The sequence below is a fragment of the Sphaerodactylus townsendi genome, linkage group LG03, assembly GCF_021028975.2.
Source record: "Sphaerodactylus townsendi isolate TG3544 linkage group LG03, MPM_Stown_v2.3, whole genome shotgun sequence".
Taxonomy (NCBI): domain Eukaryota; kingdom Metazoa; phylum Chordata; class Lepidosauria; order Squamata; family Sphaerodactylidae; genus Sphaerodactylus; species Sphaerodactylus townsendi.
Genome location: NC_059427.1, coordinates 145685025 through 145697254, shown reverse-complemented (window position 1 = coordinate 145697254; position 12230 = coordinate 145685025). Strand labels below are relative to the sequence as shown.

The window sequence follows — 12230 nt, the reverse complement described above, 5'->3', positions numbered from 1 at the left end:
GGCGGCCTTCCCTACGAGAAACCCCGCCCATCCTCTCGGCGGGACATCTCAGCGAGCGCGAAGTTCTGGCCGGCAGTTCTCGCGAGGCTTCGCAGTTCTCGCCGTCGAAGGCGGGCTGGAGCGGCCGTCTACGGGGGCCGCGAAGGAGGGGGCGCGCCGGTCCCGTGTCCCTCCCCGTACCCCGTAGTTCCCCTTCCCCTGGTGCCCCCCTGAGCCCCGCAGGCTGCGCCATGGGCTTCCTCAAGCTGATCGAGATCGAGAACTTCAAATCATACAAAGGGCGGCAGATCATCGGGCCCTTCCGGCGCTTCACGGCCATCATCGGGCCCAATGGATCCGGTAGGGCGCCCGGGAAGGCGGGGGGAAGCGTTGGTTTTCCACACAGGCCTCCTTTTAAGGAGTCAAGTCCGTTGTCCTCAATGAGGCTCTCCGGCGCAAAGCAGAAGGAACAACCCCCAGGTTGCCACGCTAGGAACGCCCCGCTTTATCTGAGTGGTTCCCGGTCTGGTTCCACTCGCCTCCCCCTTGGCCTCCCCCATTTCCCAAAAATTGGACACCCATATTAACGAACCCTGTTATTATTGTGTGTACAAGACAGATTGTATATATATAAATAATACGCGTACGCGTGCGGCGCTATAGACAGTGTGTAGTATTATTATTGTGTATGTGTGTATATATATATATACACACACATACATATATATATATACATATACATATATACATACATTTATATATATATACACACACATACATATATATATATACATATATACATATACATATATACACACACACACATATACACACACACACACACATATACACGCACACACATATATATATATACACACACACACACACACACACACACACATATATATATACATACACACACACACATATACACACACATATATACACACACACAAACACACATATACACACACATATATACATACATACATATACACACACACACATATATACATACATACATACATATACACACACACACATATACATACATACATATACACACACACATATACACACACACACACACATATATATATACATACACACACACACATACACACACACAGGTGCCAGAGCGTTTGGAACTATATATACATACACACCTATGTGTGTGTGTGTGTGTGTGTGTGTGTTCTGGCACCTGTGTACCCCAGGTTGGGAACAACTGCTCTATATTAAGTGGAAACATACAGTTACAATTGACAGACAATAGTATACAGTTATCCCTTCCACTTGGGGGGGGGGGGGGGGGGGCTAGGAGATTTCCAATCTGGAAATGTGCGTTAAAAATGTTTGACCCTCCCTTCGTACCAGGGAATAAGTCTGACTTTTTCTGTTCTTTTAACTTAAAAAAAAGAAAGAAATCGCATGTATATGTGGTATTTAAAGATAAAATATGTTGATATTCTACTTTATATGTTATATTAACATACGTCATATACTGTGCATAAATGTATTGTATATTGTATGTACATATTTCCTACGAGTTTGTAAAGTTTTTTTCTGTACGATCTGCTGGCCAACTGCGGGCCTCCATGGCTTCTTCAAGGCTCCTCCCCCCAATTTTGCTTCCCTTGTACCAGCCTGTGAGTTGATCAAAACTGCGACAAAGTTGTGATAGAAGGGATAACTGTAAATACAAAAGTCCAGTCACGGTACTACAAGATAATATGGCGGTACAAAAAAGGTGCCTATTTTGGGGCATGTGGGGTTGTTTGCAGTACCATACTAAACCGCAAAATGCACAATGAAGTGTTCTTCATAGCAAATGCAGAACGATTTTTTTCCAAAGTCAGATAAGCAGGTGGGCCAAAGGCAGTGGTGGGATACAAATAATTTCACAACCGGTTCTTTACAAGCGCCATTTTAACATAGCGGTTCTGCGAAGTGAAGATAGAACCCGACGATCCCTGCAGCCTAGGGAAAATGGGAGGCAATCTTGAAGAGTATTTGCAGGATTAGTAGGGCTCTACTCAATTGGCACATGTTTCTACAATCAATTAGATCAATCAGCCTTTTTTTTAAATATAAATTTTTATTGTATAGAATATTCATACCTTTGTTACAATCAATATCTTCATTTCATCTCATTTTCCTTTCCCCTCCCTTGTCTGGTGTTGTTGAGTTATTTTATGCAAGCTTGGCAGGAGATTCATTCTTCATGGCCTCTTATTCCATAGTTCTTTGTTAAAATCCGGCTTCTTCCATCCATTTTTCATACACTGTCCATAGTTTCATAATATCTTCCATCTTTTCTTCCCATAGTTTATTTTTGTCAGTCTCTCAAGATCTCTAACTGTATTTGTTCCCCATATGTATTCCATCCATTTTGAAACTGTCCATTTTATTATCTTTCCGGCTGGCCTTAACCTCGTGTGCTGCTCTAATCATTATTTTATACATTGGTTCAAACTTCTATTCACTCTTTTATCTTCTATTATCCCATTGTGATACATTGTTTATATCAATTTTTTACTTTTACTAACTTTGTTCTACATATTTCAATATATTTTCCAAAAAAACTTTTCACCATTTACATTCCTATCCACATATGAGTATAATATGCTCCTTTTTCTCTAATTTTGGGCTTAATCCTTTAATCATATAGGCTAGTTGTTAGGGTTCTGTACCATTTAAGTAAATCTTTCTTTCTAGTTCCACATATTTTTCAATCTTAACTTCTTCATACTCTCCATGATTCTTTCTATTTTTTCTGCATCTAAAATATTTTCTTTCTCCCATTTTTGGTTTAAAGTTCTTACCATAAATTCTTTATCCTCTACCATATACTTATATACTGATCCTATAATTTTCCCTTTTAATATTTCATGGAGAGATCAATCAGCCTTTATTGGTATTAAATATACCAACAAAATAAATATCAGCCACAGTATGTTATTGTCTCTGAGCAGTAGTTTTGGCAATTGTGATCTTGTGCTTGGCATCTCGAATCTTCATAGTAGTTAACAGGAGAGCCAACATGGTGTAGTGGTTGAAAGCAGGTGGACTCTGATCTGGAAAACTGGGTTTGATTCCCCACTCCTCCAGAAGAGCAGCAGAATCTTATCAGGTGAACTAGATTTGCTTCCACACTCCGACATTCCTGCTGGGTGACCTTGGACCAGTCACAGTTCATTTAGAACTCTCTCAGCCCCACTGACCTCACAAGGTATCTTTTGTGGGGAGAGGAAGGGAAAGGAGCTTGTAAGCCATCTTGAGTCTCCTTACAGGGGAGAAAAGTGGGATATGAATCCAAATTCTTCCTCTTCTTCATCAATTTTTACTGCCAATTATTATGATTCAAAAATGAAAATCTGCTGGTGAGCCCTGGCCCAAGAGAGGTCTGGTTGGCCTCAGCCAGGACTTTGATCCCCTGGAGCCCAGATCTGAGTAGAACCTCTAGGAGGCCCAGGAGCCTTACAAGTTGTCTGAATTCACTTTAGAGACCTGCCGAGAACTTCTTCCATGGGACTGCCATGGGAGGCAGCAGGACAGAACAGGTATAGGATTTGGGGGGACGGAAGTAGGCAGGACAGATGGCAGGAGGGCCTGACAGGCTTTGAGAAAAGCAGAGCAGACAGGCATCCGGCAGGGACAGAGGCATGACACATTGAGCTTTTGGGGACTTTTGAAGTATTTTGGGCTGGGACATGCTGGCTCCATCCCCTTCCTTTAGATTTTTTAGAGAGTGTTAAATGAAAATCTACTAATAACTTCCATTGTAAACAATGGGGATGGGAGCGGCATCCCACAGAGGTCCAACAACTTTGGATCCCCTGACCCAAACTTCACCAAACCTGGCTGGTATCGCAAAGAGACTCTCAGTGAGACCAGCCAGGTTTGAAGAGACTAATCCAAGTTATGGACAATTAACCCCATCTATAATAACTCCCATTGAGAAAACAATGGGAATGGGGAATCTTTGGGGGTCCCGCTTTGGACCCCTGAACTAAACTTACCAAACTTGGCTGGTATCATCAGGAAGTCTTCTGAGGGTACCCTGAAATTTGCAGTGCCTCTGCTTTATAAAACTTCTGCATGGCCCCCCCCTGCTGGCGGCAAAGTAAAACACACAGAGAAATTTTTAATGACCAGCATTATAAGTCGAGGGGAGCTTTTTCAACATTAAAAATGTGCGCGAAAAATTCGACTTATACATGAGTATATCTGATGAAGTTTTGGATTCCTCCCTGCTCTCAGCACAGGCAAGTCAAATCTCATATGGATGCCATCAACCGTTATGGCGAAGACCAGCAATCTGAGGGTGAAGACCCTCGCGGGACCTGATCCACGGGGCTCCCGGTAGAAGCCGGCTGCCAACCCAGACCTTTGTCAGCATGGTCTACTCCGAAGATGGCTGAAGATCGCTTTACTTGCAGCGTCATTGTGGGTGGAGTCTTGGGGGGTTGGAGTGATAATGGGAAGAGGTATTGCAGGGGCCCTGTGTGGTGGGCATCGGGTTCAGGAGGGGCCTGAGATGATGACATGGGACAAAAGGAGCTGGCGGGCAGAATTCAAGGGGAAAAGGATTCTTTGTCTTCCAGGAAACTTCCTTTGGGTACCAAGTCCTGTCTGGAATGTGACATCTTTGAAGCAGACCCCATAGTGTTCACCTGGACACTTCCCCGTTCTTTGTCCGCGCCAGCTTTCAAGTGCACCATCTTAGTCAAGTCGGGGAACAACAAGCAGCAGCTGTAACACAAAGCAAAGGTTGGGTGGAGACTCAGCGTGCAGCAAAGTCAGTGGTTCTGTACGCCAATAGAGCGTTGCTATAACACAGCAGCTCTTCCCTTGGTCTCTTTTAAGTCAGATGCTCACCTGGCGGCGAGATGCTGTGCACCTGGCTTCGTCCATCAGACCCGGCTCCTACAGTCACTATATTAGGTCTTGGATCTTAGACCAATAAATGGACTCTGGATTTGAAGGCTTTCCGGCTGGATTCAGCGCTGGTTGTTGGCAGGTTTCGGGCATGTGGCCCGTGGTCTGATGAATCTTGTTCCTAATGTTTACCGCCTGCATCTGTGGCGGCTGGCATCTTCCAGAGGTGTCGACAGAGGGAAATTTGTTACAGAGGAATGGTAAACAGACTTCCCTCTGTGATACCTGAAAGGTGCTCTGATACAAGCAAAAAAGTTAAAGGAACAAGTTCTCAGCTGATGGAGACCCAGGTAGCCCGGGTTGCCTTTTCCACATAGTCAGGTGACGGTTGGCTCCCCTTCCTCTCAACTTCGGACCTAGCCACTGTGATCCACAGCGGTCACCTCCGGAATACACACTATTGTAACTTCGCTCTGGGCCTTCCCTTCTAGCGTTTGATCTGGAAACTGAAACTGTGGTCCAACATGCGGCTTGCTTTGCTCTGAAGCCTATAGGATCATATTCAGCTGTGTTGCGTCGCTTTCATTGGCTCCCAGTTAATTCGAATCATCGATTGGGTATTTGACCTTTAGGCCTTCTTGGCAGGACCCTCATTACTGCCGGACCGCGTACCCCATGTATATGTCCCAGTCCGACCTCGTTGGCAGAGGCCGATTTACTATTGATGGTCCCTGGCGCCCTCAATGATGCGGCTGGCCTCCACCGGGCCAGGGCGCGCTGAAACTCTAGCGCGGTACCGGGTGGAGCCTCTTCTCAATATCCGGGCCCTGCTGTGAGGATGGGGTGATTTCCGCTTGGGGCCTGTAAGACTAGGGTTGCTGCCACTGGGCCTTTGGAGCAACCATCCGTGAGTGTGCGGCCCCCCCCCCACTGTTCCATATGGGTCTTTGTTCCATGTGAGCCCCTAATATCATCGGGTTTTATCATCTCCACTCTCCTCCCTCTTTACGGAGAGATTTGGTTTATAGTTAAGCACTTTGTGGGATACCTAGGTTAGGAAGTATTTGCTGTTTTTTTGAATGACATTTATGAGTAATTATGTTTTAATGATTTTTATGTATACTGTTTTGTGTTATTTCACGCTTAGAGCCCTCTAGGGATGGTGATATATCGATAAAAAAATAACTAAATGAATAACCTAGAGGAGCTTAGGCGGAACCACTGGTTTTAGTGGGTGGACTGCCTCTGTACCTCCGAGGTTCCTTTGGAGTCACCAAGGCTAGTGGCGCTGGTAGACCTATCCTCCATCAAAGCGCGTTTCGCATGTTTTTTCCGGAGCAGGCTATTTTTCTTTTTCAAATAATTGTCGCAAGCGGCACTTCTGCGCCAAGATTTGGGGCAGGCTGGACCTCTATCCCTAGCTCCTGCTGGATTTGGAAGTCTTACTGGGTGAGCAGCAGGGGCTTGATGTGTGCTTCCAGGAGCTCTTAAGATACAAAGGCCAACAACAAAATTAGTTGCAGCTGAAGCCCGAATACAAGCGAGGCGCTGGAGAGAAAGCTGGGCATTCTCGGTCCAGCCGCATTTCCTGATCTTCTAGGTAAGCTTGTTTTGAATCTAGGATCCCCAAGTTTGTGGTGAGCCTGTAGGTGCCTTGAGATTCAGAATTCAAAGACCTTTATTAGGCATCCAGGAAATGCGAATAAAACTGTGCAGTAATGATCCTGGGTTTGACAGGGTAAGAAACAGCACGCTCACAGTTCATACAGGCACAAAACTTCAAAATAAGTAAAGTAAAGAGCTAGAAATATTTTTTGTATAGAGCAGGAACTTGGCCCCATTTTAAACTGCGGGACCTAAAATTTGTTCAAGAGGCGGTTCAATTTAAGAATCTTGGAGGCACAAAGTAGAAATTTGGGTATTAGAAAAGGCTAAGCTAAGTGCCAGGTTCTATGCTTGAATTCAGACGACTAATGGGCTGGCTCCCAAAGATTCCTCAGAGGTTGACAATATGGACCTTCAGCGCTTTTTCACCTTGGAAGTGTGCATGAATCTCTCAGGGGAAAGGTGAAGGGATAACGAACATTCTTGCTCTGGTGAATAGCCACCTAGACTTGGGTGTTGAGCAAGATATTTAGGTAAACAGCTGTCCTGCGAAACTCCCGGCATGTTCAAAATGAGAAAACGAAGCTCCATGGCTTTGCCTAACTAGGAGTTTGAGTGTTTACAGTGAATAGCCGTTCCCTTAATACGGTGGCAGATCTGCTGGGGGAAGCACAGGAGCCCTTGGAACTCTCTGGGAGGGCTGGATGGTGGGCACCAGCTACCAGGAGTGGACTCAGCACAGGAGGGCCAACAAAATAGTTGCAACAGAATGAGAAATGTTTGGATTTATGCACCCGCTTTTCTCTACCATAAGAATGAGCCATTCACATGCAGAATAATGCACTGTCAAACTACTTTCAGTGCTCTTTAAAGCTAATAGGTGGCAAAATCCACTACAAACAGTTGTGACAGTGGTTTGGCATTACGGCCTATGGAAGTGTCTTGAAGAGACCTCTGCAGGTTTGCAAACTTCTTTTTCCCACTTCACTTTCCCACAGCAGACAGGTGGGGCTAGAGAGTTCTGAAGGCTGGCCCTTTGAGAGGTGCTTCAAACTATGGCCCTCCCAGATGTTTGGAACTACCATTCCCACATCAGCCTGCTACTTGTACATGCTGAGGCTGATAGAAGTGGATGGATCACAGTAGGCTTCATGTAGGAGCAGGAAAAGGCTCTCAGTTCACCAGATAAAGTGCATGGCGTGGAGGTGAAACCCTGGTTCTCAATTAGAGTCCCTGTGCCCGGCATAACCATGCAGGGGAATGCGTTAGCCCATCCAGAACAGAGTTTGGATTTATATCCCCCCTTCTCCTGCAAGGAGCTCAAAGGGGCTTGTCGCCTTTCCCTTCCTCCCCTCACAACAAACACCCTGTGAGATGGGTGGGGCTGAGAGCTCAAAAGCGGTGGCCAAGAGTCCCCTTGGCGCTGCTGTGTGGGAGTGCACAACAGGCTAGTGGATTCCTAGATAAGCTCCACAGCTCATGTGGCAGGGAATCAAGCCCAGGTTTGCCAGATTAGGCACCTGCTCTTAATCACTACGCTGGAGATCCTGGGGTAGAGGTCACACATATCTTGAATAGTAACTTGTTAAGTAATAAAGCAGGAAGCTCTATAAGACGCATAAATTGTTTAAAAATATTTTCACCTGAAATAATTGTATACATTTTATCTCTCAGCCATATAACAAAGATCCCTGAACTGTGATAGCAGTTGCTGCCAAAGCAGCAGTTTTTAAAAAATGCCTGCAGTAGGATCTCTGATGGCCCAAGTGAAACTCTATTGCAGTGATATGGAACCTTTTTAGGCTGGGGGTGCTGGCACCCAACCCAAACCCCATGGCCCCCTCACCAAAGTGCCAACGGCATTTAGGCACAGATGCAGTTTTAGTTTAGAGAAACTCCCAAATGGAATTACTCGGGCAGGTGGTAGGTGGCTTTGAAACAGCAGTGCAAAAAGCGTTTCCATAGTGAATGCTGGAGGGTTTACTCAAGCAAGCCCATTACCTTGAGCTTATAGGTAAAAGGATAAGCTTTAGTTCTTCACAAAGAAAATCAATTGGGGTGTAATATGGCGCTTAACAGGGTTACCTACACTGCTTCCCCAAAACTAGGTCTTAGGTTTTATGCTAGTAATAGAGCCCAGTGTACGTGGCTAGATGGGGTGGGAAGTGATTTCCCAAAGACTCTGTTTCGTGTGTACTTACAGAGAGGGGCTCTGGAAGTGCCACCTCTGGCACCCCGTGCCATGGGATTGCAGCACCACTGCTCTATTGGGATAAGCCGTGGTGGCGAACCGCGTCCAGATGTTATGGACTACAATTCCCCATCAGCCTACCAGCTGGCCAGGTGGCCATGGCAGAAGCTGATAAATATCCTAATTTCACCCTGGGATAAAGTGTCACCTGGCCCTGATCACTTTCTAAAAACACTTGGTGGACACCAGCAGAGAAGTCTGGTGCTTCCATAGCACCATCTGCCTCACCTCCCCGTGGCCTTCGGATTTTATCTGTACCATTCTACCGGCTTTTGCCAGCCCCTCCCAAGGATACTCGGCCTGCTAACAATCTCTGTGTGTTGCTGCTACTGTGTTTTAAAAAATTTTAATGTTTCATATATTTTATCATTGTATATTATGTGTCTTTTTTTGGCCTAATGCATCACACGCTCCAGAGCCCTTGAGGTTGGTGGGTATATGAAAATATTAACAACCCCCACCACCCTGCTTTAGATGGATAGCCTGACAGGCACTGATATACTAGAACATAGGTGTCAAACTCGCGACCCTCCAGATGTTATGGACTACAGTTCCCATCATCCCCCGCAACCATGGTAGGGATGATGGGAACTGTAATCCTCTTTATCTAGGCCAGGTCGAACAAACCAGAGCACAGTCGTTGCTCAATTCTTTCACACCCCTCCCTGACGCTAACACAAATCCCAAAATAGATCTTCTGCAGAGGGCTTGAAAGGTGCACCAATAGGTTGAGCTTTGGGTGCTATGAGCAGAAGGGGTTTTGTGGAGGCTGAATGAAAAGGTGAGTAAATTTATGGAAGCTGGACAAAGGCGGATTTCTTGAGTCTGGATGAATGGAGTTTTGCCCAGAAATGAGCTAGTTGGTCGGAATGACCGACCTACTGGGCAATATAAATAAACCGGGAGTGCAGGTTTGACAATAGTCCTCTTGCTCAAGTCTGGACAAGCCATGGATTCCCGTCATCTACCTCTGGTGGCATCTATCCTGCGGAATGGTTGTCCACGGTTCAGTCCATGTCCGAAGAAGGGGGTGACAGGCGCCTCAGTGGCCTGCTCTGATATGCTCACTTTCGGCTCACAGGGTTGCGATTTAGTGGATTAGATGAAGGAACCCCAAGGCATGGGAAACTTCGAGGGATGAAAACAGGAGGCTGGCTGGGAGTCACGACAAGCGGGAAGAGGAGATGGTCAAGGCTGAGGGAGGATTACCCAAAGTTCAGATTATCATGTCAGGAAGGAGCATTGCAGCAGAGCAAGGAGGCCAAGCAGAAGAAGGGAGGGAGGTGGCCGGAGGGCGGGGAGACTGGGAGGCCAGGGATTTAGAAGCGGGGAGGAAAGAGTTTCAGGCTCTCAACGACTCACTCTAGTATTTGGCAACCGCCAAAGAACAGGTATGAACTCAGACATGCCTCTTCTCTGGTCTGGAGCGAAGGTCGGCGTAATCCAGAATTCCATTTCCACCCCGTTGCTCTTAACTTAAAACTATACAAGGCAGAACAAACTTGCTGGATCAGACCAGAGTCCATCCTAGTCCCAGCACTCTGCTGCTACGCGTGACACCAGGTGCCTTTAGAGACTCCACGTGCAGGAGGTGAAAGCGAGGCCCTTCTGCTGCTGCTCCTGAAGCACCTGGTCTGCTAAGAACCTTTGCAATCTGAGATCGGGCAGATCAAGACTGGTAGGCATAGATGGAAACTCTCCTCCATAAATCTGTCCAAAGGCACTTTTAAAAGCCATCAGGTTGAGTAGCCATCACTACCTCCTGTAGCATATTCCGAAGCACCAATCAAGATTTATTGTGAAAAGTGTTCCTTTTATTGATCCTAATTCTTCCCCTGGCATTTCAATAGATATACAATATGAAAACCAATATGCCCCCAATATGAAAAAATCTTGAAATCCAATATGTGTTCAGTGAGCCACTCGAATCCCGGCCATTAGGGGATATTAAATCTGGTTGTTGTTTTTTAAAAAGGGTGTTTATGTATGAGTCCCTGTTTGTTTATTTTTATTTCTTTAATTCTTTTATACTCCGCCTTTCTTTGCAGTGTGGACCTCCAGTGGCTTACCTTGTTCCCCTGTCCTCCATTTTATCCTGTCAGGTAGATTGGGCTGAGAGCATGTGACTGGCCCAAGGTCACCTAGCAAGCTTCCATGGCATGTGGGAATTCGAACTCAGGTCTCCCAGATACTAGTCTGACACTCTTTAACTGCTACACCACGCTGATCCTAGCCCCTGGTCTCCAGCGCTTTGCGACTTTTGTGCACAGAGAAACCATTTATTAATCATTGTTAATAGCTGTTGGTTGATTAGTATTTCTAGGCAAATATTTTACAGTTATTTAAGATAGATTCCACCTATCACTGAACCTGAAGGCAGATTATTTTTAAACAGGCATCTGACCTACCATTTTATAAGAAGAGCTAGATTTGAGTCTCGGAGCATCAGAGGAACCGGTAATATTTTTGGAATGTAAGCTTTCGAGTGTCAAACTTCCTTTTTTCAGAGACCTGATAGTTTTGATTCTGAAAAGCTTACACCCCCAAAATATTGTTAATTTCTAAGGTGCTGCTGGCTCAAATCTAGATCTCCTTCAGATCCTCCAAAACAGAGGTCTTCAAACTATGGCCCTCCAGATGTTCAGGAACTACAATTCCCATCAGCCTCTGCCAGCATGGCCAAGTAGCAGGGCTGATGGAATTGTAATTCTGAACATCTGGAGAGAACCTCGAACCTACCAAAATGAAGAAAGGTTCTTTCCTGCATGTGAAAAGAGGGGAGGGAAGAATGGATGGTCATCACCTGCCGTTTGTGTTTTTTAAAAATGGTGTAATTCGTTAGGGCCACCTTTTAAATCAATTAAAAGGTGGTCAATCAACACATCCAACCTGGGCTAGCTCATACTTTGGCTTCTTCTGGGGTTTGGGGCTAGGCAACTGCCACCTCTGACACTTGACGCTTTCCTCTGCGGGGCAGGCGGACCGGTACCAGCGCCTGAAGGACGAGGTGGTGCGGGCTCAGGTCCAGCTGCAACATTCCGGCTGTATGCCACCCTGCTTGAGATGCAGCTGAACAGGGCTGGGGGGCTCGAAGAACAAGGAGATCGACAAGGACAAGAAGCGGATGGACAAGGTCGAAGACGAGCTGAAGGACCGGAAGAAGGAGCTGGGCAAGGTGATGCGGGAACAGCAGCAGATCGAGAAGGAGATCAAGTGAGTGAGGGCTCTGCATTTGCAAAGGTGGGGCTCCTGCCCCTGATTTATCCCTTCGTAGTCCTGACCTGGGTGGCCCGGGTTAGCCCAATCGTGTTAGATCTCGGGGATGGGGCGGTCTATAAATTTAAATAATAAATAAAAAATAAATAAATCTTGGAAAGTAAACGGGGTTGGTACTGGCAAGCAGGGGCGTATCTGTCAGAGCAGGGGTAGGGGAACCTGGGCAAGAGCCACTTGTCTGGCTCTCTTCCTCCCTTCGCTCACGGCTCATGACGACAGCTTCAACCCCCATCCTTGC

The 12230-nt window shown here is 46.1% G+C and overlaps 1 protein-coding gene across 1 annotated transcript in view; it reads left to right on the top strand.

The window, feature by feature from the left end:
• Positions 1–69: 69 nt before the first annotated feature.
• The window catches only part of LOC125427901 (structural maintenance of chromosomes protein 1A-like), a 65461-nt gene continuing 53300 nt past the window's right edge, over positions 70–12230 (top strand). The window contains 6 exon segments of the mRNA XM_048487468.1: positions 70–339; positions 4248–4344; positions 4587–4736; positions 5493–5559; positions 11694–11738; positions 11790–11929. Coding sequence (XP_048343425.1) covers positions 231–339; positions 4248–4344; positions 4587–4736; positions 5493–5559; positions 11694–11738; positions 11790–11929 — 608 coding nt within the window. The 5' untranslated portion in view covers positions 70–230.